At 45.3% G+C, this 26,367-nt stretch overlaps 2 protein-coding genes across 4 annotated transcripts in view; one reads left to right on the forward strand and one right to left on the reverse strand.

The window, feature by feature from the left end:
• The window catches only part of endouc (endonuclease, polyU-specific C), a 35,554-nt gene extending 12,055 nt beyond the window's left edge, over positions 1–23,499 (reverse strand). The window contains exons 1-3 of one of the 3 annotated variants that reach the window (XM_080191368.1): positions 23,446–23,499; positions 1,244–1,343; positions 717–828 (exon numbers count right to left, since the gene is read on the reverse strand). In XM_080191368.1, coding sequence (XP_080047494.1) covers positions 717–828; positions 1,244–1,343; positions 23,446–23,456 — 223 coding nt within the window. In that variant the 5' untranslated portion in view covers positions 23,457–23,499. Of the gene's footprint in view, positions 1–716; positions 829–1,243; positions 1,453–21,001; positions 21,125–23,445 lie in introns of those variants that run through there. The other 2 variants (XM_080191369.1, XM_080191367.1) reach the window with 2 other exon arrangements.
• A 169-nt stretch (positions 23,500–23,668) lies between these two features.
• Positions 23,669–26,367, forward strand: part of LOC145344299 (NADH-cytochrome b5 reductase 3-like) — a 40,326-nt gene continuing 37,627 nt past the window's right edge. Inside the window, exon 1 of the mRNA XM_080191370.1 lies at positions 23,669–23,737. Within this exon, the coding sequence (XP_080047496.1) occupies positions 23,717–23,737 (21 nt within the window). The 5' untranslated portion in view covers positions 23,669–23,716. The remainder of the gene's footprint in view (positions 23,738–26,367) is intronic.

Consider the following 26,367-nt stretch of genomic DNA (forward strand, 5'->3'; position numbering starts at 1 on the left):
TGCAAAATGTATCATCCAGGCGGGCTCCACTTTGGGGTTTCTGACCTGGAGAAAACGGTGCATGTGTGAGAGAGAGAGAGAGACACAGAGAGAGGGAGAGAAAGAGGGAGAGAGAGAGAGAGAGAGAGAGAGAAAGAGAGAGAGAGAGAAAGAAAGAGAGTGAAACATGTGTGAGATACAGGCAGAGACAGAGAGAGAGAAAGGAGCATATAGGAGAGAGAGAGCGCGAGAGAAAGGAGCATGTGAGAGATAGTGAGGGAAAGAGAATGGAGCATGTGTGAGAGAGAGGGAGAGAGAGAGAGGAAAGAGCATGAGAGAAAAAGAAAAAGAGTGTGTGCATGCGTGATTTTAGGTGCGGAAGTGTGAGTGTGTACGTGTCTGATATGAGAATCCAGCTCTCCGTTGAGCAGTAAACAAATTTGTAAACAAAAGATCAACATCAGTCTCCCATTCAAAACGACAAAAAGGTAAGACTGAAGTATTTGTCGAATAAGAAAACTTTTGAACTGTAATAAATGTAAACTTAAGAGAAATAGAAGAGATTTAGATGTTATTTTGGATTTGTACCCATTGTGCAATATCTGTTTTAACTCTTCAATGTAATAAGAATGTCTTTAGGGGCTCCATCACTTTTCTTGGGCAGTCAAAAGGGTTCGGTGGCTGGAAAAGTTTGGGAAACTGTTATTGAATATTACATAATAAAGTTGGGAACTTACCAGCAAAGGACTTGATTGTCCGTAAACGCTCCTCGTTCACGAAGGAGAAGAGTGGTCTGCGGGCATTGTCTTTTGCATTGTTACTTCCAGCAGGGACATAGGAGGCTTTACCCTGCGAGGGAGATAGAGGGTGCAGGTCTTACAGCAGGAATAACCAATGTTACGCAATACTGCACCTTCAAGCTCCACTCCGAGCCACACCCCATCCCGACTGGGAACGGGATCGCCGTTCCTTCACTGTCACAGAGCCTAAATCCTGGAATGGCATCCCTCACAGCATTGCGAGTGCACACACAGACTGCAGCGGTACAAGGCAGCGGGTCACCATCACCAAGGGCAATTAGGGATGGGCAACAATGATCACACCTCACCAATGAATGAAAAAAAAACCCTGCTCTGGTTAAATCCCAATAGAAACAATGCTGTCCAATACCACGCTATACAAATCCCAACAAGGCTAAAGCGCAGTTAACACATGAAACATTTTCAACATAATTGTTAAAGATCCGGTTTAAAAAGATGCCAACCTGTACAGAGATCTGATAGTCTTTCCCAGGAAGAAGCCGGTTTTCATCCGCTTTCCAAAGCTCATTCAGTATCTTGGAAAGATCCTCGTTCATTGCCATACTGGGAAGTAGAAAGAAACAGAGGAAAATGAGAATCATCCTGTTTGGGGGATAAACTTTCTTTAGGTTCCAGTGGTAACTTCCAGCTCTTTCCCCAACCAGAACCAAACACAGCAATAGCGCACTAACTGGGACTTGTTCTGCTATTAGAGCAGTCTCAGGACACCCCCAAAATGTTACACCGCCAATCAAATTCCTTTTCTGAAGCGCAGTCCCTGGTGTATTGTGAACAAATCGTAATCATTTACTGATCGCCAATACAGAGGGATATAAACTAGTGCAGAAAACACTCTAAAATGCAGGTTAGAACAGCCAAAACATCTGGGATACAGATGCAGCGTCCTTCAATTCCTGACTGTGACACTTTGGCCGAACTTCAGTTTATTCTTGGCACGCAATCATCAGAACAGTTTTGTACTGTGTTGGGAATCTCTCCTCCCAACCCAGTTCCAGACTCTCAAAATAAGTTGAAAATAATTTGGAATCACGAGCTTTCGGGGCTCTGCTCCTTCATCAGGTGACTCACCTGATGAAGGAGCAGCGATCTGAAAGCTCGTGATTCCAAATCAATCTATTGGACTTTAACCTGGTGTTGTGAGATTTCTTACTGTGCCCACCTCAGTCCAACACCAGCACCTCCACATTTCAAAATAAAAGGCACTGGAGGAGACATTTCAGCCCATCGGTTAATGAGTTCCTCAGTTAGGATTCGTACAGAATCATTTGTGTTTGGCTTTGGTTCAAAGACACTGTCCACTTATCAGAGAAGTCTGCGCAAGGATAATCTCAGTAAAGCCATCTGCGCTGAGCAAGGCCAATTCCTTACATCAGGTTTGCCCAAACCTGGGTTCAGCAGCAGGTCAGGCTGATTGACACAACTGGAGTTTTATGCTGTTTCCAGCTCATCCAATCGGAGGCTGTGTGTGCATGCAAGCAAAAGATGGGGACAAGCGAGAGAATGCATGTGTACACGTGAGAAAGATGAGAAGAAAGATTTGTTCCTTAACTGATCCCGTCTTTGAGGTAATTGGAGATGTGGATAGATTCACAGAAATATAGAAGATAGGAGCAGAAGGAGGCCATTTAGCCCTTCGAGCCTGCTCCCCATTCATCATGATCATGGCTGATCATCCAACTCAATAGCCTAATCCTGCTTTCTCCCCATAACCTTTGATCCCATCCACTCCCAAGTGCTATATCCAGCGGCCTCTTGAACAAATTCAATGTTTTGGCATCAACTACTTCCAGTAGTAATGAATTCCAAAGGCTCACCACTCTCTGGGTGAAGAAATGTCTCCTCACCTCCGTCCTAAATGGTCTACCCCGAATCCTCAGACTGTGACCTCTGGTTCTGGACTCCCCCATCATCGGGAATATCCTCCCTGCATCTACCCTGTCTAGTCCTGTTAGAATTTTATAAGTCTCTATGAGATTCCCCCTTATTCATCTGAACTCCAGTGAAAACAATCCTGACCTAGTCAATCTCTCCTCATACATCAGTCCCGCCATCCCTGGAATCGGCCTGGTAAACCTTCACTGCACTCCCTCGAGATCAAGAACATCCTTCCTCAGAAAAGGAGACCAAAACTGCACACAATATTCCAGGTGTGGCCTCACCAAGGCCCCTGTATAATTCCAACAACCCTGCTCCTGTACTCGAAACCTCTCACTATGAAGGTCTACGTACCATTTGCTTTCTTTACCACCTGCTGCACCTGCATGCTTACCTTCAGCATATTCCAGGTTGGTTACTACACTTCAAAAAAAATTTCAATTTACCTTAATTTGTGATTTTGGTTCTGGGATTTTTACTCCAGGCACCAGTTACTTAAAAACATTGAAATTAACATGAAGGTAACCGGAGCTAACATTCCCCCATCTGTTCCATCGATTGCTGCTCATCCTAGACCTTGCCCCAAAGGATTTATTTGTTCAGTGCGCATCCCACGCATTTCCTGAATCAGCCACAAATCTGTCATGTTTTTACACTCAGAACAGTTCCTGCAGTAAACCCAGAGAGGTTGTTTTTGTACAGAATTTGTCCATAATTGTAGGTCAGAAAGCTCATTGCCCGAATCTTGCTCCCGCTCACGCCAATGGATCGTACGGTCTCACCAATGGCGCATCCCCACCATGGGTTTCTTGGTGAAGAGGGGTGCGTTCAATGGGAAACACCATTGACAATGGCGGGGTCATAGGATCCCGATGCCAACAAGAAGCGCACTGCCCCCCCGCCCCCCCAAAACACACTGCGGAGAGGGAGGAAAATCCCACACCATCGCTATTTTAACACTATTTTACGGGCAGCATGGTGACACAGCAGTTGGCACTGCTGCCTCACAGCGCCATGGAGCCAGGTTCAATTCTCAGCTTGGGTCACTGTCTGTGCGGAGTCTGCATGTTCTCCCTGTGTCTGCGTGGGTTTCCTCTGGGTGCTCCGGTTTCCTCCCACATGCAAAGATGTGCGGGTTAGGTGGATTGGTCATGGTAAATTGACCCTAGTATCAGGGGGATTAGCAGGGTAAATGAGGATTACGGAAATAGAGTTGGGGTACAGTCTCAATAGCCCAAATAGTCTCCTTTTGTAGTGTAGGGATTCTACGATTTCACCGGATTTTAGGAGTTTCATAGTTGGAAGTAGAACATGTGAAGGTAAGAATTTTTCATGTTCCCAAATGCAGAAATAACCACAATTGTTAACAATGGCTCAGTGGGTAGCACTCTCACCTCTGAGTCAGAAAGTTGTGGGTTCGAATCCCACATGTGATGATATTGTGCTTTAATATATTTTATGTTTAAGGGGGACTGCTTTAAGATTCAGTGTTTTGCTACAAGCAGTCAGTTTGTCTGGTGGGAATACAACAGACGCTGGAAAGCAGGATAATTACTCAATTTAGCCATTTCAGTCTTTATTTAGCAGAAAGCCTAATTAGCTTTTGTTTACCAAAGAAGATGACTCTTGAGAATGTTTTCTTGATTAAAGGAATGGAAGGTGAGTTAAGTATTGAGGGTCATATAGTCATATGATACTAGAGATGGGAGGAGATAGGTTGTAGCTGAGAAAAACAGCTTTCTGAGTTCAGTTGTTGGATTCTATTAAGAAGTTAGGCTTTTTAATTAGTAACAGTCAATCCTTCACAATGTTGCTCAAGGCAATAGTACAAAAAGAGGCCATTCACCCCATCATTCAAGTGTTGGCTTTTTCACAGCTATCCAATTAATCCCACATTAGATCAAAAGGTGAAAACAATTTTTTTTACTCTATTTCTCACTTCCTTTTTCCTTTCCACCTGTCAGGACTTCACATTTCTCATTGTTTTTCAAGTCAGTTGGTTTCAAAGTCTTACCTTTCCCTCTCTGTTTGTTTATCCCAACTGATTTTAGTCCAAAGATGTGCAGGTTCGGTGGATTAGCCCTGGTAACTGCACAGAGTTATGGGGACAGGGTACAGGATGGCCTGGGTAAGACACGCTTTCAGAGAATTGGTGCAGATTCATTATGTCAAATGGCACCCATCTGCACTGTAGGGATTCTATGGTTGTAACTGCATATCTTCCTCTCTGTTCACTTCTCCCACTTGTTCATCTAGTTAATGTTTGATTTGATTTATTATTAACATACAGTGAAAAGTATTGTTTCTTGAGTGCTATACAGACAAAACATATTGTTCATTGAGAAGGAAACAAGAGAGTGCAGAATGTAGCTAGGGTGTAGGGAAAGATCAACTTAATGCAAGGCAAATCCATTCAAAAGTCTGATGGCAGCAGGGGAGAAGCTGTTCTTGATTCGGTTGGTACGTGACCTCAGACTTTCCTGATGGAAGAAGGTGGAAGAGAGAATGTCCAGGGTGCATAGGGTCCTTAACTATGCTGGCTGCTTTGCCGAGGCAGTGGGAAGTGTAGACAGAGTCAATGGACAGGAGGCTGGTTTGTGAGATGAATTGGGCTACATTCACGACCCTTTGTAGTTTCTTGCTGTCTTAGACAGAGTAGGAGCCCATACCAAGCTGTGATACAACCAGAAAGAATGCTTTCTATGGTGCATCTGTAAAAGTTGGTGAGAGTCATAGCTGACATGCCAAATTTCTTTAGTTTTCTAGGAAAGAATGTATATTTCTCACTTAAGAAAAATGAAATTCAGTACAGTGCAGCATACTCAGAAATTGGGGTAAAGGTAGATACCGAGACTGAGCAGGGAGGGTCTATTAGCAAAGCACATGTATGAAGAGAGGGGCTCAGACTGGTAGGAAGCAATGGGTCAGTACATGACACTAGGAAGGAGCAAAAAAGCAGGTTTATAACTGAGAGGAACAGAGTATGTAATGCATTGTCAATCCTCCCGTATTAGTCCCAAATGTTAATCTCCTGGACACTCCTATCAGCAATCCAGGGACCAATTTCTCTCCGGCCAACAGGACCACATATGCTCCCAGAATGTGATGGGCCCAATGCAGATTAGCAAAACCATATGATGGGATAGAGTGGTTTCTGAGGTGCAGAGGACTGTGGGTATTGTACCTGCCATTATGGACTGATTATCATGAAGGCCGATGTTGAGGGCAACCAATGGAATAGCAGCTGGAGATCATGTGATGAAACCTCACAGAATAGGGTCCAGCCAGAGCTGGTGACCCTAATATGTAGTTCATTTATTTGTCCATGCTTAAGTTGAGGAGTTTATGATCACCTTTGCCTAACCCAGCTGAGCTGTTAAAGTGATCAGTATGGTGCATACGGTGCTCTATACAGATGTTGGCTGTATGGATTGCCAAGAAGCACTTGATTAGAAGCACCAGTCATTAGATGTACATCAGACTCGAGTTGCAGCATTTAAAATTTCAAGGTACACAAGGGGACAAGGGACTGCCATTCTAGTGAAGTTGGAAGCTATTAATTACTCAAAGTTGGGATGGGATGCACCACAGGCACTCCTGGTACAAACTACTGAAGAATTCTCAATCCAGTAATTAGAAAAATACAGTCACCTCAAAATCTTGTGCACCATTTGTGAATGTTTTTTCAATAAGCCGAGCATATGTTTCACTTACTGAGCAGAATAAAATAGAATTTATACAGCACTCTCCACAGCCGAACTCTCAAGTCTCCTAAAGCCAAGGGATTTTAGTTGGCAGTTCAGCTCACTGTTTTGTACAGATGTCCAACATAGATTGTTACCCAGTCTGTGATCACTGAAACGCACACATTGTTGTAAAGCATTCATATTTTAAGTGAACATGCAAAAATGAGGTTCACCATTAAACGGAGGCCAGACTGCAGGCAAATCAGGTGCTTCCTTTGACAATTGTAGAATCCCTACAGTGCAGGAGAAGGCCATTCAGCCCACTGGGTCTCTCACTGACAACAATCCCACCACGCCCTATCCCCGTCACCCCACATATTCACCCTCTAACCAACACATCATGGGACACTAAAGGGACAATTTAGCTTGGCCAACCAACCTAATCTGCACATCTTTCAGAGTGTGGGAGGAAACCGGACCACCCAGAGGAAACCCACGCAGACACGGGGAGAACGTGCAGACTCCACACAGACAGTGTCCCAAGCCAGGAATCGAACCCGGGTCCTTGGCACTGTAAGGCAGCAGTGCTAACCACTATGCCACCGTGCCGCCCCACTCATAGAGAGCACCAGACTGGAAGTGGTGTGAATCTCTGGCACATTTTCCCCAAATATACAACACGGCCACGACGTCACTTTGGGCCCCGTGATGAAACTGGATTCATTAGATTAATCCTGCAAACAATAGAGCACTGACCAATGAGGAAGGGTTGATCAGAGTTGATCTATACTAACTGGAGTTTAGAAGTTATCTCTTTGAAACAAGATCCTGGGATAGTTTGACAGGGTAGGTGCTGGGATGAGGTGTTCCTGATCAGGCTAGAGGGGCTGAATGGTCTGCTCCCACTTTCTAATGTTCTGTTAAAGCTGTGCAGAGTAGGTTAGTTGTCAGAACCCTGTCTCTGTGGAAGGTGACAGACATACAGTAAATCAAATCCAATGGGGTTCAGGTAGCTTCACATGATGCACTTTTGTTGATGGGGTGAAGACAATTGGAGAGGGATAGGTTCTGCCGCCAGTGTTGCTTAGGAAGTGGATATCCGGTGCCACTGTTAGTTGTTGTTTTCAGTGTTGGCACCTGCCATCAAGCGATTGTAGCCACTGATGGCCAGAGTGGTGCATGCTGACCCACTGCTGGGCGGATGGTGTTGAGTGGGGCTGCTGGGCGGCCAATCTTGTCCTTCCACGAGCTTCTTGGACTGCACTATTAGCAGCAAAGATGAAAACCGTTGAGCTTCCTTTTTGGATAGCTGTAATTCATCTGTGGAATAAGGTGCAAAGAAGAACCAAGGCTTCCTATATCAGCAACCTGATCCCAGAGGCAGTTTGATTTGATTTGATTTGATTTATTATTGTCACATGTATTAACACACAGTGAAAAGTATCGTTTCCTGTCCACTATACAGAAAAAAAAATACCGCTCATAGAGAAGGAAAGGAGAAGGTGCAGAATGTAGTGTTACAGTCATAGCTAGGGTGCAGAGAAAGACCAACTTAATGCAAGCTAGGTCCATTCAAAAGTCTGACAGCAGCAGGGTAGAAGCTGTTCTTGGGTCAGATGATACGTGACCTCAGACTTTTGTATCTTTTTCCCAACAGAAGAAGGTGGAAGAGAGAATGTCTGGTGTGTGGGGTCCTTAGTTATGCAGTTTGATGTTATTCCCTGCACATTTTATGAAGATGCAAGTTGCTTTCCCTGTGAATGCATTAGGTTCTGCATTAAAGAACAAATTCTCTGTCACTGTGCACCCAAGGTATTTAGCATCCAGTTGACTGGCATTTAACATGATTGAAGGAGAGATTTGACACCCTGTCCCATAACCATGAGTTTCTTGACACAGGGAGAAAAACGTCAGACTTAGAAGTTCAGGAACATTGGTAATGGAGCAAGTAAGCAGCACAGAATTGACACTGTAGAGGGGCAGTTTGGTGGCACAATGGTTGGCACTGCTGCCTCACACTGCCAAGGACCCAGATTCAATTCCAGGCTTGGGTCAACTGTGTGGAGTTTGCACATTCTCCCCATGTCTGCATAGGTTTCCTCCGGTGCTCCAGGTTTCCTCCCACAGTACAAGGACGTGCAGTTTAGGTGAAATGGCCATGCTAAGTTCTCCCTCAGTGCACCCGAACAGGAATTTCACAGTAACTTAATTGCAGTGTGAGTGTAATCCTGCTTGTGACTAATAAATAAACTTTAACTTCTCTCTGATCGAGAAGTAATGTATTTATGCTTTCACAAATGTCTACAGTTTCAATTTCTGTGAAAAAAAAATCACAAATGCAAAATTCTCCATCAACCAGCCCATTCTGAATAAGATGTTTAACTTCTTTCTTCACAATACGATGTTTTAAGAGCAGTATCTGGTTTTATTAATACTGCCAAAAGCGGATTTATCACACAGAATAAACATTTAATAAAATGTTCAATCCTCCACCAACACCCAGGGAACATTCAGGCTTGGGCTGACAAGTGGCAAGTAGTACTGGCGCCACACAAGTTCCAGCCATTAAACATCTCCAACAAGAGGGATTCCAATCATCTCCACTTGATGTTTAATAACGATCTCTGAATCCCTCAATATAAACATTCAGGGGGTTATCATCAACCAGAAACCCAACTAGACCAGCCACATAAATATTGTACAGGTCAGAAGCTGGGAATTCTGCGGTGAGTAACTCACCTCCTGACTATCCAAGGCCTGTCCACCATTTACAAGGCACAAGTCAAGAGTAGTCTACGCATTCAAAACAACCACGCTCAAGAAACTCAACACCATCTAGAAAAATAGCAGCCTGTTTGATTAGCACCCCTTCCACCCCTTAAATCTTCTCTCCCTCCACCACCGAGGCACTATGGCATCAGTGTGAACCATCTACAAGATGCATTGCAGAAACTCAACAAGGTTCCATTGAAGCACCTTCCAAACCACTGAGATGTACAAGGGTGCCGAGGAACATCAGCCACCTGCAAATTCCCCTTCCAGTTACACACCATCCTGACTCAGAACCAAAAGCAAAACACCGTGGACCTGGAGATCTGTTGGATGAACTAATTCCGAAGAGCAGTCAACATTAACTCTGCTTCTCTCTCGACAGATGCTGCCTGACCTGCTGAGTTTTTCCAGCATTTTAATTTTGTTTCTGACTTGGAACTATTTCACTCACTGTCGCTGGGTCAAAATCCTGGAACATCCTAACAGCACTATGGGTGTTCCTACACCATAATGTCTACAGCGGTTCAATAAGGCAGTTCACCCCACCACCTTCTCAAGGGGCAATTAGGGATGGGCAACAAATGCTGGCCTCACCAGCACAGCCCAAATCCTGTGAACAAAAAAAACCTTAAATTTTTTTGAAATGCACACTTCCCAGTTTCTTTTTGCTGATCTGAAGCTTTTTAAGAATAAATAAAATTTACTCTCCAGATTGAACAGGAATGTTGTGTGATCAGTCTGTGGCTATTCAGGTTTCAGAAACCTTTGAATGAGAGAGAAGGAGATTGGTGAACCAACCTTGGTGAATCCTAAATTCATCAGAACCCAAAAGGTAATTATTTGATTGCCACGGTGGCAGACTGAGAGTTAGTCATCAATTTAATCCTGTGATATGGCTCCTGACAGTTGAGAATTCTCATGCAATACAAAGGAGAAGCGATGGCCTAGTGGTATTGTCGCTAGACCGTTAACCCAGAAACTCAGCTAATGTTCTGGGGACCCAGGTTCGAATCCTGCCACGGCAGATGGTGGACTGTGAAACCAATAAAAAATAATATCTTGAACTATGAACCTACTGACGACCAAGAGACCATTGTCAATTATTGGAAAAACCCCACCTTCACAAATGTCCTTTAGGAAAGGAAATCTGTCGCCCTCACCTGACCTGATCTACGTGACTCCAGTGCCACAGCACAGACTCTCAACTACCCTTGCACAATGTGGGTTGGGCAATAAATGCTGGCCAAACCAGCGACGCCCATGATCCAGGAACACATTAAAAAAAATGTGCAGGCCTATTGACGGAGCTCGCACGACAGACTTCATAATAAAGGCAAAAGCTAAGACCACACAGGAAGGAAGCTTGCCACCACATTCAGAGAGTTATTCAAGCCTTAGGCAACAATTGTCAGTCTTGTCATCATCCTAATCCCAAAGAATATATCTCAATATTGCTGGAGAGAGAGACTTATTGCCGATGCTTGAAAAAGAAATTAGAACATAGAACATAGAACACTACAGCACAAACAGGCCCTTCGGCCCACAAGTTGCGCCGACCACATCACCTACCAACCTACAGACCTATCTATAACCCTCAATCTCATTAAACCCCATATACTCATCCAGAAGTCTTTTAAAAGACCCCAGCGAGTTCGCCTCCACCACCACTGACGGCAGCCGATTCCATTCACTCACCACCCTCTGAGTGAAAAACTTACCCCTAACATCACTTCTGAACCTCCCTCCCCGCACCTTAAATCTGTGTCCTCTCGTAGCGACCATTTCAAACCGGGGAAATAGCCTCTGAGAGTCCACCCTATCTATTCCTCTCAACATTTTGTAAACTTCTATCAGGTCGCCTCTCAACCTTCGTCTCTCCAGGGAAAAGAGTCCCAGCTCCCTCAACCTAACTTCATAAGGCATGCCTCCCAGTCCAGGCAACATCCTTGTAAATCTCCTCTGCACCCTTTCAATAGCTTCTACATCTTTCCTATAGTGAGGCGACCAGAACTGCGCACAATACTCCAAATGAGGCCTGACAAGGGTCTTATAAAGTTCCAGCATTACCTCCCGACTCCTAAACTCAATCCCTCGATTAATGAAGGCCAGTACACCATACGCCTTCTTGACCACCTCCTCCACCTGCGAGGCCGATTTAAGAGTCCTGTGGACCCGGACCCCAAGATCCTTCTGCTCCTCAACACTACTCAGACTTCTGCCCTTAATAATAAATTGGATTGTTTTCTTAAGAGTTTTTTTTCGCTGCTCTGGATAAAGGAGACAGGAGTGGAACTGGGTGAAATTATCTCCAGGGAGCTGACACACAGAAACAACAGACCTCTTTCTGTACCAAACCATTCTATCATTCTGAGCATTCATGCAAATAAGATAGCTCTCAAAGCACACACCAAATTTATCATTTCTGCATAAAAACAGACCCACTGAAAGCGTAAACAGCAAACACACTCTTGGGACAGTGCAACTAAAATGATTGTTGGAGTTTAGTGAAGCCTGCTCTATTCACCAGAGGAAAAGGAATCTGAGTTTTAAATTATACAATAACAGATCAGGTACCAAAAACAGTTCATAACTTTAAAATAAACATCCACAATTACAACATTCCATGTGGTTCACTAAAATTTACTCAGTAGCAGAGAAATACTTTCCATATTTATGGGTTTAGATAGAAATTGTATATACATATAGTATATATATTCCAGGCAGTTTATGAATTAATGCTACATTTGATAAAGTTTATTTATTATTGTCACAAGTAGGCTTATATTAACACTGCAATGAAGTTACTGTGAAAATCCCCTAGTCGCTACACTCTGGTGCCTGTTTTGAGGACACAGAGAGAATTTAGCACGGCCAATGCATCTAACCAGCATATCTTGCGGACTGTGGGAGGAGACTGGAGCACCCAGAGGAAACCCACGCAGACACAGGGAGAACGTGCAGACTCTGCACAGACAGCGACCCAAGCTGGGAATGGAACCTGGGTCTCTGGCACCACGAGGTAGCAACGCTAATTACTGTGCCACCGTGTCTCTCCCCCCCGCCCCCAGTCCACTTTGAAACTAATCGCTTTGTTAACACATTGTTGCTTCATTTCTACAAGACTATTTGAAGTGAGTTGCCCCACTTATACAACGCAACATTCAATGCTATTTCAAGAGACACATTAAATCGAGGTCGCGTCCACTCTCTCAGATGGACATGACAGATCCCACAGCACTACTTTGAAAACTGAGACAAGGTTTATTGACAAAAAGTTTATTTATTTGAGTCACAAGTAGGTTTATGTTAACACAGATGTTACTGTGAAAATCCCCCAGTCGCCACACTGAGGCGCTTATTTGGGTACACTGAGGGAGAATTTAATATGGCCAATGCAACCTACCCGGCACAGCTTTCGGGAGGAAACTCCATGCTGACATGGGATAACGTGCAGACTCCACACTGACAGTGACCAAAGCCTGGAATGGAACCCAGTCCCTGGCACTGTGAGGCAGCAGTGCTAACCACTGTGTCACCATACTGTCAGACTGGGGTCTAGTCAATACTTATCCCTTAAATCAACATTACTGGAAAGGATACAGATTATCTGGTCATTTATTACATTGCTGTTTGTGGGAGCTTGCTGTGTACAATTAGATTGATGCAATTCTGGCCTCGGGTCACTGTCCGTGTGGAGTTTGCACATTCTCCCCATGTCTGCATGGGTTGCCTCCGGGGGTTTCGGTTTCCTCCCATACTCCAAAGATGTGTGGGTTAGGTGGAATGGCCACGCTAAATTGGCCCCAGCGTCAGGGGGACTAGCAGGGTAAATGCGTGAGGTTGCAGGAATAGGGGCTGGGTGGGACTGTGGTTGGTACAGACTCAATGGGCCGAATGGCCTCCTTTTGCACTATAGGGATTCTATGAATTTATGATTTCCTCACATCACAACTAAGGCTACACTTCAAAAACAAAGAGAACCTTAAACTTTAAGACGGCAAATAATTTTAGATATTTTGTCATGTGAGTGTACTTTTAAGAAAGATTTAAAAAAGAAACATGCAGCTTACAGTTTCAGCTATGTCACGGGGATGGAGTTGAGACGTGGCAGTCAGATGCTAGGGGTTTCAGTTTTGTTTGTGGCAGTCAGGTGATAGGGGATTTTTCCTTTGGGCTTTTAGGTTTTGTTTTTGTTTAGCAGCAGAAGCAGTCTTTTTTTCTCTCCGTGTTTTTTTCTCTATGTTTGGTTCTGTATTAAAGAAGCTGTGTTTTGGGAAACAGAGTCGACTACAACCTCTTCTGAGTCTCTTCACAAAGGGATTTTCAGCATTCAGCCCGAGAGGCCGGATATCTATAACACGTAGCATTAACCTAGGCTGTATTGTGTTTATTTGGAGGGTTTTGTGTATTGGATGTTGGCTTTGGTTGGAACACATTAGAGATATTTCGTTAAGAGCTGTATGTTATCGTGGTGCAGTGTTTCTTGTGTGTAATTGTTAAAAGTTCTTGGGAAGTATCTTACTGTACATTTCAACAATATTCTTAAATGAAACTTTGTTTTTGATAAAAGCTCCTCATGGGTTAGTTGAATCACACCTGGAGGGAAACGTCTCATGCTCATCCTAATCAAATTCAATGTAAAACATTACAGGTCAGACAAGCTTCATAGAACACCTTGAGATATCCAACCTGACTTGTAATAGTTTTGAACAATTAAACTTGGAGTTAAAGTCAGTCACTGTACATGAATGAGCCTTTGTGTGTGAACTACATCCCTCCCCCTCCAGATCATTGTTTAGCATCTAACATCTCCATCGTAAATAACAGATCCATTTCAGAGCTCCGAGACTGAAGCAAATTAGAGACAGGCAGTAAATGCTGGCACTGTCAGTGACACCACACCCATCAACATTTTTTGTTAAAAAAGCTGCTCAACAGATGCAGGAGTCAGGGTATTTCTGTATGCTACACTAGCTTGGGCGACACTGCTGCCTCACAGCGCCAGGGACCCAGGTTCGATTCCCAGCTTGGGACACTGTCTGTGCGGAGTCTGCACATTCTCCCCATGTCTGCGTGGGTTTCCTCCGGGTGCTCCGATTTCCTCCCACAGTCCGAAAGACGTGCTGGTTAGGGTGCACTGGCCGTGCTAAATTCTCCCTCAGTGTACCCGAACAGGTGCTGGAGTGTGGTGACCAGGGGATTTTCACAGTAACTTAATTGCAGTGCTAATGTAAACCTACTTGTGACACTGATAAACAAACTTTAAATTTAACTTAGCTTAGCTTGCGCTCTGAAAGTGTTTTTTAAAATTTTTGTAAGTAAATATAAAACCACTTTTGAAATACAGTCAGTTCTGGTTTGACCATACCATAACATGCTGTGTTTTCAGATACAGTGAGGAGAGTGCTGAGGAATTGGCCCATTACATGCTGGGTGGATTCAGAAAGGCTGCACACTCTTATTACTAATCTCTGCCCTCCTGACAGTGTGGATTCCCTGCTTGGGTACAGCTCCACTTAATGTCAGACATTTATCTCCATTGCTAACCTGAGCTGCCGATAGGTGAACCTGAGCCACCTACATACCCCCACTGGGGTCAATTTAGCATGGCCAATCCACCTAACCCACACATCTTTCGGACTGTGGGAGGAAACCGAAGCCCCCGGAGGAAACCCATGCAGACATGGGGAGAGTGTGCAAACACCACACGGACAGCCACCCGAGGCCGGAATTGCATCAATCTAATTGTACACAGCAAGCTCCCACAAACAGCAATGTAATAATTCATTCACTCCACCCTGCTGGAGAATCGGACCTGATTACTGCTTGCTTTTTAAAAAAAAATGCCACCAATCAGGAGTGGGCTCCATACTCTTAAGGAAAGAGATGACATCTAACGGAAACTATACAGATGCCGAACGTGTCACTCTGTAACGGCGCAGCTGGTATTTACTTTCAAATCTTGCTCTTCAAAGCAAGAACTAGTAATGAGCTGAATAATATTGAAAGGCAGCAGGCACACACAGAACGGTCTATTCCTATGCCTAACACGTTATGCTCCTACGCAGGAGATTATAACAGCTAACAGGCAGGATGCTACTAAAAACAAACTCACTCTTCATAGCACTTCCTGTCTCAAAATTAGAAACAGACTTTTCAATTTTTATACTGCGAGCAAGTGGAGAACGCAATGAGCTTATATCTTAATGGGCTAGACGCCATTTTGAGAGCTGACATTTTTTCTAAAACAAAACAAAGTACGATATCGAACGTGGTTTATGCCGAAACACGATACCATTTTAAACTCATCGCCTTAATCTGCTTCTGGAAGTAGGTCGAGCGTCAGTAACCAGAGCAAACAAATTAAAGGGAATTGGCAAAACAAGAAAGGGGCCACATAAGGAAACACTGTTTTGACACTGCCAGTGCTTGCAATTTAGTGCAACCTAGGACCCGTTGCCCGAAAGGGCAATGATTTGATTTGATTTATTATTGTCACATGTATTAACATACAGTGAAAAGTATTGTTTCTTGCGCGCTATACAGACAAAGCATACCATTCATAGAGAAGGAAAGGAGAGAGTGCAGCATGTAGTGTTACAGTCATAGCGAGGGTGTAGAGAAAGATCAACTTAATGCAAGGTAGGTCCATTCAAAAGTCTGACAGCAGCAGGGAAGAAGCTGTTCTTGAGTCAGTTTGTACGTGACCTCAGACTTTTGAAGAAAGCCTGAAGGTAAAAGGTGGGAGAGAGAATGTCTGGGGTGTGTGGGGTCCTTGATTATGCTGGCTGCTTTGCCGAGGCAGCGGGAAGTGTAGACAGAGTCAATGGATGGGAGGCTGGTTTGCGTGATGGACTGGGCTACATTCACGAACGTTTGTAGTTCCTTGCGGTCTTGGGCAGAGCAGGAGCCCAGACCGAGCTGAGACACAACCAGAAAGAATGCTTTCTAGGGTGCATCTGTAAAAGTTGGTGAGAGTCATAGCTGACATGCCAAATTTCCTTAGTCTTCTGAGAAAGACTGAATGGCAGCAAATTCAATACCAACCTTCAAAAGGGAAATGGAAAAATACGGCTGTTATGGGAAAAGAACAAGGGAGTCAGACGAACGCTACCAAAGAGCCAGGAAAAGGAGGAATGGGCCAAACGCGCTCATTTAATGATTCTGGACACATCGAGAGCTGTCGAGTTTATTTGTCCAGCACTTCAGCTACACTAGAGAGAGAGAGAGAGAGAGTGGCATAGAGGTTATGTCGGTGGATAAGCAGTCCAGAGGGTTAGGCTCGGGGTCAGATTCTACTGGGGCAACTGGGTAACGGCGACTGTGACAACCGTCATCGATTGTCGTAAAATCCCATCTGGTTCACTTTAGGGAAGGAAATCTACCGTCCTTACCTGGTCTGGCCTACATCTGGCTTCAGTTCCACAGCAACGTGGTTGACTCTCAACTGCCCTCTGGAATGGCCCAGCAAGCCACTCAGTTCAAGATGCAATTAGGGATGGGCCATAAATGCTGGCTTTAACAGTGACACCCCCATTCCATGAAAGAATAAATAAAAATTGAAGTGTTTTATGCCCAAACCACTCGGATGTTTATTTATACAACTTTTCCAATTTCATTAAAGATAGCAGCGAGCAAATAAAAAACCCAACATCCTGCACATCAGTTTATCCAGGAAGTTTAAGTTTATTTATTAATGTCACATGTAGGCTTACATTAAGAATGTAATGAAGTTACTGTGAAAATCCCGGAGTTGCCACAGTCCAGTACCTGGTTGGGTACACTAGCACGGCTAATACACCCAACCAGCATGTCATTCCAACTATGGGGGGGAACAGGAGCAATAGTTTCAGCACTAATCTACCGCACTCACCCTCTGCTTGACAATTCAAGTATAGAGTTCTCGAAAATGTCCTCCCTGAGGAAATAGCAACTTTGAATCTAATCACCACGCCTCACACGGAGCAACGAAGAAGGAGTTCTTCTCCTCCACGCCTTGGCCAACACTCATCCCTCAAGCAATTGCATTAAAACTTGACGTGAAACGTTTTGGGAAGGTCCTGAGGTTGGACAATGGAAAATCCAGTCTTTCATTCCTCAAATGCAGAGTGTGCAAACCGCGAGGCCGGGAGGGACTGAATGGCCAGGCAGGTCTGATAAATGGGGCATTGTTTATCCAAAAACCAAACCCTGGCTACTGGCACAAACCCTGTCACAGCAGTCTGAGTACTCTCATCATCAATTACACCGCCCATTATTCGAGGAGATTGGATCACTGAACTATGATCAAACATGGAGAGATTGTAATGAAATGGTGAATATTTTAAATAATAGTAAGTAGTAGGGGGAATTAGCAGGGTAAATGCATGGAGTTATGGGGATAGGGCCTGGATGAGATTGTGGTCAGTGCAGATTCGAGGGGCTGAATGGCCTCCTTCCGCACCGTAGGGATTCTATGATTTTCATTAACATTTTCACTGCAGAGAATTTAGAAACATAAAAACGAGAGGTAGGATTAGGCCATTCAGCCCGTTGAGCCTGCTCCAACATTCATTTTGATCATGGCTGATCATCAAATTCAATATCCTGATCCCCCCTTCCCTCCATTGATCCCTTTAGCCCCAAGAGCCACATCTAATTTCTTCTTGACAGCACACAATGTTTTGATTTCAATTACTTTCTGTGGTTGTAAATTCCACAGATTCACCACTCTCTTGGTGAAGAAATTTCTCCTTACCTCTTTATCCTCAAACTATGACCCCCTGGTTCTGGACTCCCCCACCATAGAACATAGAACATAGAACACTACAGCACAAACAGGCCCTTCGGCCCACGAATTGCGCCGATCACATCAACACCTATCTATAACCCCCAATCCCATAAAACCCCATATACTCATCCAGAAGTCTTTTAAAAGACCCCAGCGAGTTCACCTCCACCACCACTGACGGCAGCCGATTCCATTCACTCACCACCCTCTGAGTGAAAAACTTACCCCTAACATCACTTCTGTACTTTCCTCCCCGCACCTTAAATCTGTGTCCTCTCGTAGCGACCATTTCAACCCGGGGAAATAGCCTCTGAGAATCCACCCTATCTATTCCTCTCAACATTTTATAAACCTCTATCAGGTCGCCTCTCAACCTTCGTCTCTCCAGGGAAAAGAGACCCAGTTCCCTCAACCTAACTTCATAAGGCATGCCTCCCAGTCCAGGCAACATCCTTGTAAATCTCCTCTGTACCCTTTCAATAGCTTCTACGTCTTTCCTATAGTGAGGCGACCATCGGGAACATTCTTTCTGAATCTACCCTGTCTAACCCTATATCTTCCATTTATTACAATTATGAGGTTTATTTTATCTTGGGAATGTAGCTTTATAATGAAGGTAAATAAAGGGGCTCATGTGATGTGAAGTCTGGCTGACAGTAAGCCTGGGTGATTTGATTGTTAGAGACCTAGATTGTTTTGCTGAGAAGGTAAGGTGTTTACGCAGGGAGACAATAGTAGGGATGTTTGAATGTACCATGTTTGAGTCAACCCTGAGACTCCCCAAGTCCCAGAGAAGTGCACGAGGTGTTGGGTTGTACGCAGTGTGCTGTAAACTATTCATTTACTCTTAAGATCAAATTGGGATCAAAGATAATTAATTAGCATTTGTAGCTGGATACGGGGCTAATCTGTTTCATGTTGCCATGGGGAAGAGGCAGAGGAACCCATTTCTGAGATCCAGTTCCAGGTCTCTCCCCCCGAAATACATAAATATCACAAGAAGCAGTATTTGATTTGAGTGTGATTTGTCATCACCAGAGAGACACAAAGCAACAGAGAGGCGCTGTCAGTACTGCGAGGCCTGGATAGAGTGGACGTGGAGAGTATGTTTCCACCAGTAGGGAAAGCTAGAACCAGAGGGCACAACTTCAGGCTAAAGGGACAATCCTTTACATCAGAGATCAGGAGGAATTTCTTCAGCCAGAGAGTGGTGAATCTGTGGAACTCTTTGCTGCAGAAGGCTGTGGAGGCCAAGTCATTGAGTGTCTTTAAGACAGAGATAGATAGGTTCTTGATTAATAAGGGGATCAGGAGTTATGGGGAAAAGGCAGGAGAATGGGGATGAGAAAAATATCAGCCACGATTGAATGGCAGGGCAGACTCGATAGGTCGAGTGGCCTAATTCTGCTCTTATGTCTTATGGTCTTACGAACACACACATTGAAAATCAAGTTTGAGAGGATTTAAAGAAGAGTGGGGATTTAGCTTCTGGTTAGAGGGAAGGAGCACACATAATATCCCTCACAATGAAAGTCAGTCTGGGATCATGAGTCACTCAGCTGGGAAAATAAATAGCAAGCAGGGCAGAATAACATAAATACAGCGGGAGATTTTTGGTTGCACTGAAAGTTTAAATGAGGAATCAATTTTCTGCAGTTTAAAGCATAGATTGCCTACAGAAAGAAAATATTCTTTAGTCAATAGTTTTTTTAGTCATTTATTACAGTAAAAGTTTTAAAACATGAAATCCTGCACTCTGGGACATTAACTGGAAGTTTGAATTTCTGTTTATCGCTCTCTACAGAAATCTCTGGCTGGTTCCTCAAAAGCTTCAGGATGTAAATGCTTTTGTAAACTAATAAGGATCTCAGGAACTGATAAGTTTATCATTTATAAACTCAATAAAAAAATCCTTTAAGGGTTCTGGCAGCAACGAATATAGATTAGAGATTGGCAACGATATTACTCATTCCCAGATAACGTTTATTATTTTTCAATTCACTTATTGTTTCAAGATCAACTCACACACCTGCTTAATGGAAACTGCAGCGATCCAGTGGCAAAGCACTAACAAAGCAATTAAAACATTCAAGAATTGTGTACACAGATTGAGACTGAACAGAGATCAAGGGCATTAGCCACATGTTGCAAGATTCATATCTCAGCCTTATTCACAAGTCCCATCAACTGGGCACCTTCCCAGAAGGGATCCTGTTTGATACCAAAAAGGGAAGGTTTACTGGAGAAAGAATGGCAGTATATATTGACACAAGATGTTTATACAGATGTGTGCAGCAGCAATTCTGTTTATACCTGTGGCTTCGACAGGTCTCTAAAGCAATCCCTACAGTGCAGGAGGAGCCCACTCAGCCCATCACATCAGCACCGACTCTCCCACGGGGTATCTTGAACAGGTCCCATTACCCCACTAATTCCCTGAACCTATACATCTTGGAACGCTAAGAGGCAATTTAGCATGGCCAATCCACCTAACTGGCACATCTTTGGACTGTGGGAGGAAACCGGAGCATCCAGAGGAAATCCACGCAGACTCAGGGGGAACGTGCAAAGTCCACACGTGGTCACCCAAGACCAGAATCGAACCGGGTCCCAATCCAATGAGTCCCTCCCCCATCCGCTCTTGCCCTGCTAGTTTATGTCCCTCATATATGCACCCAATTTTGTTTTGAATTCATTTATTGATAGGCAGAGAGTTGCAGCTCATTACCACCCACCACATAAAAAATTCTTTCTCACATCACCCCTGCACCTTTTCTTTGTCTACCTTACGTAAACCTGTCATAATCTTGTACACTGCTATTCAATCTCCCCTCAACCTCCTTTGCTCCAAAGACAATCACCCCCAGCCTTTGCAAGCTAACCTTGTAGTAAAATCCCTCAACACCAGAATTATTCTAGTTACCTCCCGCCAACTCCTGCAGTCTCTCAAGGAGTCCCAAACTATTAACTGTTGTCACAGGATTTTTTTTTCTCCTCCAGATGACACGCTCAGATCAGCTGGCAGCCAATACTGAATGAGGATTAGATGGAGGAAAGGCTCACCCAGTTTCATTCTCTACAACAAATGCGTTACTTACCTTGGGGAGAACTCTTCCGGTTAGACCCAAAGCAATTTGATTGCAAACGATCGGCTCAAATGGTCTGGAGGCAGTTAATAGCACCAACTTCACGTCAAGCGTGCAAACATCGCCAGTTATCGCTCTCTGAAGTGACACCCTAAACCTACTCAAACGCTTTCACGCGAAGTCACGTACAGTCTTAAGACGTCGTTCCGAATAAATAGGCTGGCTCCCCCTGCCCCACCACTGCTACGTCCTTGTAGTGGCTTTGGCGCCAATTGATTACATTGCTGTTTCTCTCTGAACCTGCCCACACACTCCAGTCTCCCCACATCAATCAGTGTAACTGTGCCCTCTCACTATTTCTGTATCCCACCACTTTGCGGATGACAGACCAAGCAATGAAATACACAGATCCCTGTGGTGACACTTTAAAACAAGACACTCAATATTAAAGATACAAGGAAGACTCTAATTACTCTGGCGCTGTGCTAGTAATTTAAACAGTACATAACTACTGCTTTGATTTGTCTGAGAAATAAATATACAGCAAGCAGTTACTACTATTTGCTACAATCAGTTGCACAATTTGTTCATTTTTAATTAATTCCAAACATAGGAATAAAATTATATTGAGGATAATGATGTAAGGGCATTAATTAAACAGAACTGTAATGAATAGACAATCCACCATATCCTGATCTTGCATCCTAGCCAACCCGACTGTTCAAACACCAGGAAAATGTCACATTGAACATTAAATTTGATCACGGGCAGGTGAAATTATTTAAAGATCCAAGCTCCAACGTGCACACAGCACAGCAAGATCCCACAACAAGCAGAAGTACTGGAAAGATAACCAATCTTTGGTGATACTTTATCAGGTGGAGGCCATTCAGCCCACCAAACTCATGTCAGCAATCCAGGCAGTCCCATCCCACTCTACCGTCCCCACTCTGCTCTTTCCCTGTAGCTCTACAAGATAATTTTCCTCCAACCGCACCCCCCCCCATCCAATTTCCATTTGAAATCATTGATGGTCAGTGCACTGCACAGTGGTTAGCACTGCTGCGTCACAGCGCCAGGGGCCAGGGTTCAATTCCCGGCTTAGGTCACTGGCTGTATGGAGTCTGCATGAGCTTCCTCCAAGTTTCCATAAGACACAGGAACAGAATAAGAACATAAGAACATAAGAAATAGGAGCAGGAGTAGGCCAACTAGCCCTTCGAGCCTGCCCCACCATTCAATAAGATCATGGCTGATCTGTCGTGGCTCAGTTCCACATTCCCGCCCTCTCCCCATAACCCTTAATCCCCTCTCTTATCAAAAACCCATCAACCCGCGTCTTAAAAATATTTAGCGAGGCAGCCTCCACCACTTCAACGGGCAGAGAATTCCAGAGATTCACCACCCTTTGAGTGAAGAAGTTCCTCCTCAACTCCGTTCTAAACCGCCCCCCCTTTATCTTGAGGCTGTGGCCCCTAGTCCTACTATCCTTTCTGAGCGGGAAGAGTCTCTCTACCTCTATCTTATCCATCCCATTCATCATCTTATACGTCTCAATGAGATCTCCCCTCATTCTTCTAAACTCTAACGAGTACAAGCCTAGTTTATTCAGCCTCTCCTCATAGCTCAATCCCCTCAACTCCGGCATCAGCCTAGTAAACCTCCTCTGCACTCCCTCCAAGGCCAAAATATCCTTGCGCAGGTGCGGCGCCCAAAACTGCACACAGTACTCCAGCTGCGGCCTCACCAATGCCCTATACAGCTGCAGCAAGACCTCCCTACTTTTATATTCAATCCCCCTTGCGATGAAGGCCAGTATCCCATTCGCCTTCCTGACCACCTGCTGCACCTGCAAGCTGGGTTTTTGCGACTCATGCACAAGGACCCCGAGGTCCCTCTGCACCGTCGCCTGCTGCAGTTTTTCGCCACTTAAGTAATAATCCTTCCTACCATTCTTCCTACCAAAGTGGACCACCTCACATTTGCCAACATTAAATTCCATTTGCCATTTCCTGGCCCATTCGCCCAGCCTATCTAGATCCTTCTGCAGACTCGCCACACCCTCCGCACAATTTGCCATTCCACCAATCTTGATCCTCCAGGACAACAAGCTTACAGACATCACCCTCTTACCCCCTCCCCCTCACCCACCCTTACTGCCTACACCCTCCCCCACCCACCCACCCACCCCCAATTCCACCCTCCCCTCACGCATTATTTTACTGAGTGAATAGAAGCAGCTTTTATTTGGTTACTGCAGATGGTGACAGATTTAGATGATGTCCACCTCCATCAAACCCGGTCCCCTCCATCTCCAAAACCCAGCAGAACAATCCAGCCTCCTGCAATGTGACAGACCCCAGCTGGATAACGGAATTGTCCCGCTCCGCCCATTCCCCCGCCGCGCCCGCTGCTGCGCCCATTCCGCCGCGCCGCTCCCTCCCGCACTCACTCACCCCGCTGCCATGCTCCGCTCCCGCTGCGCCGGTACGGACTCTCCGGCACTTCGCTCCCCCCCCCTGCGCCCTCACGCCGCTCGCCCATTGGCCCCGCCGCCTGCCACCCGTCGCCGACTGACTGAGGGACCCTCCAATCACGGCGAGGGGGCGGGGTGAGGTGCAGCCAATAGGCGCGCGAGGTGAAGGGGCGGGACGGCCAATCAGGATAAGGCATGTGGGCGGAGCCAGGGTGCGGTTACTTTGTGTCCGGATTCCTGCAGAAGAGACAATGTGGAGAGGATTGATCAGGGTAGGGAATGAGGGAATGGAGGGAGAGGGGAGGATTGATCAGGGTAGGGAATGAGGGGGCGGAGGATGAGGGATTGGAGGGAGCGGGGAGGACTGATCAGGATAGGGAATGAGGGAGTGGAGGGAGAGGGAGAGGATTGACCAGGGTAGGGAATGGAGGGAGAGGAGAGGGAATGGAGTGAATGATGGAATGGAGGTGGATTGGGTCAGGAATTGGGGGAGGGAATGAATTGACCCAGGAAGGTGGAGGCAAATGGCTGGGGTGTGAGAGAGAATGAGGGCATTGAGAAGAAAGGTGAAAATGGGAGAGATAGGGAAAGAAAATGTGGAGTCAAGTGAGGAGGGAGGAAGGAGGGGGAGACAGTGAAAAGGAATGAGGAGAGAGACAGAATTGAAGGGGTCAAGTCAAAGCATTCATTAGAATGTGAGCCTCGCTGGCAAGGCCATTTGTAACTGAGAAGCGGGAGATATGGAGGAAGAGGGTAAAATTGAGGTGAGATGGGTGATTGAGAGCTCCATTATCTGTGGCTTTGTAGCATACATACACTACCTTGTTCACTGACAGATAACTGAGGTCAGTGGCTGGGGATTTCCTGGTTCTGGGTAAACCCAGGTCACGATCTAAAACAGACCACTGATTCCCAGCCTTGCGTTAACTTGTCTCCCTCTCTCTCGAGCTGGGTGTCCCCCGCCTCTCTCTCAAGGAGGGTGTCACCAGCAATGCTTTAGGTGAGGGTTTAGTTGCAGTAGGAACAGTCTCCACCCCATCTGGGCCCCTCTGATTGCAGCGTCTGACTTTGGAAAGTCTGACAGAATCCATTGGCCCTCAGCCTGGGAGTGCTGGTTTTACAGAGTAACAGGACTGGCAGCTTGTAGCTTCCTGACTTGTATTGATGCAGCGCCATTTTGTTAGCTGTGGCTCTGTGGGTAGATTCTCGCCTCTTGAGTCTGGAGGTTGTGTGTTCAAATCTCACACCAGGACTTGAATGTAAAGGGGAAGGTTTGACACTTCAGTGCACTATTGAGGGAGTGCTGCGGCAGGGTGGCACTGCTGCCTCACAGCGCCAGGGACCCAAGTTCGCTTCTGGCCTCGGGTTTCTGTCTGTGTGGAGTCTGCATGTTCTCCCTGATCCTGTGTGGGTTTCCTCCCACACTCCAAAGATGTGGGGAGGGGGGGAGGTGGTGTTATTCAGTTGATTGGCCATGCTAAATTGCCCCTTTAGTGTCAGGGGGACTAGCTGGGTAAGTATGTGGAGATATGGGCTGGATGGGATTTTTGTTGATGCAGGCTTGATGGCCCTTCTGTGCTGTAGGGACTCAAGGACAGATTGGCAATACTGGTTTTCAAAGACCCTGTCTACTCTTTCTTGTGGTTGTATGTTAGAGTAGGTATGATCTCCCTGTTACCCTGGACAACATTAACCATGGTATCACAGCAGATCATCTGTTCATTATCACTCTGCTGTTTGTGGGAGCTTGCTGTGCACAAATTGGCTGCAGTGCTTCCCATGTTACACTTCTGTGACTAAATTTCTAAAGCATTCTGAGATGTGAAAGGGGCTGTAGGAATGCAAGATTGTCTCTCTCTTTCACAACTTTAAGGCCATCTCAAAGCACTTTCAGCCAAAGTTGTACTTATTGAAGTGTGGTTACTATTAACAGCCCTCAGTTTATGCATAGCAAATTGCCACAAATGGATAACAACCAGGTAATGTGTTGGACTGTAGCGTTGGATGTTCCTGGACACAAGTGTGATCCAGGGCAAGCACTTCTGCTGTCTGAGGGGTTGTGGCTCAGAGTTTTTGAGCTGGAGGCTGAGCTGCAGACAGCAATGTATCTGGACGCTTATGGTCATGTCCCTTAATGTAGGGTTTTCCGATTCGGTCAGTCACGATGTGGAGATGCCGGCTTTGGACTGGGCAGGGTACAGTAAGAAGTCTCGCAACACCAGATTAAAGTCCAACAAGTTTATTTGTAATCGTGTGCTTTTGCAGCACTCTGAAATCTTGTGATTCCAAATAAACCTGTTGAACTTTGATTTGGTCAGTCATCAGGGACAGGAAGGTTTGACCGTGAATAAGGCAGGTCGGGAGCCCAGAGGACAGGGGTGCCTTAGCCAGTTTTACCGCAAACGGGTTCAAAGTTCTGCAGGGTGGGTGAACAAACTGACCACGGCTGCAGGATACAGGACGCCAGTTAGGCAGGAGGGGAGTTAATAGCCTTGCAATGGGAGTAGGTGACAGCATAGTCAAGGGGATAGAGAGTTCTCTGCAGCCAAGAGTGGGAAGCCAGCCAGCCATATTGCCTGCCCAGTGCCAGGGGCTGAGATGTTTGGTCTGGGTTGCAGTAGAACTTTGGCGAGGATCCAATGGTTGTGCACCATGTAGCTCCTCTTGACAGGCAGAACGGGGCAAGTGGTTCTATTGAGGGAGTATGATCAGATGGAGGCTAAATTTAAAAGCAGAAATACAAGATAATAATCTCTGGATTACTACCTAAACTCCGAGCAGCTGTAGAGTGAATTAGATTAGAGAATTACATGGTGTGTGAGGAATGGGTTTTGGCTCATTAGGCAGCAGCACTGTGGAAAATGGGAGCTGTGATGCTGGGACAGGTGTTCATGTGAACTGT

This window comes from Carcharhinus amblyrhynchos, chromosome 6, assembly GCF_965287045.1.
Source record: "Carcharhinus amblyrhynchos chromosome 6, sCarAmb.v2.hapA, whole genome shotgun sequence".
In the NCBI taxonomy this organism is placed as follows: domain Eukaryota; kingdom Metazoa; phylum Chordata; class Chondrichthyes; order Carcharhiniformes; family Carcharhinidae; genus Carcharhinus; species Carcharhinus amblyrhynchos.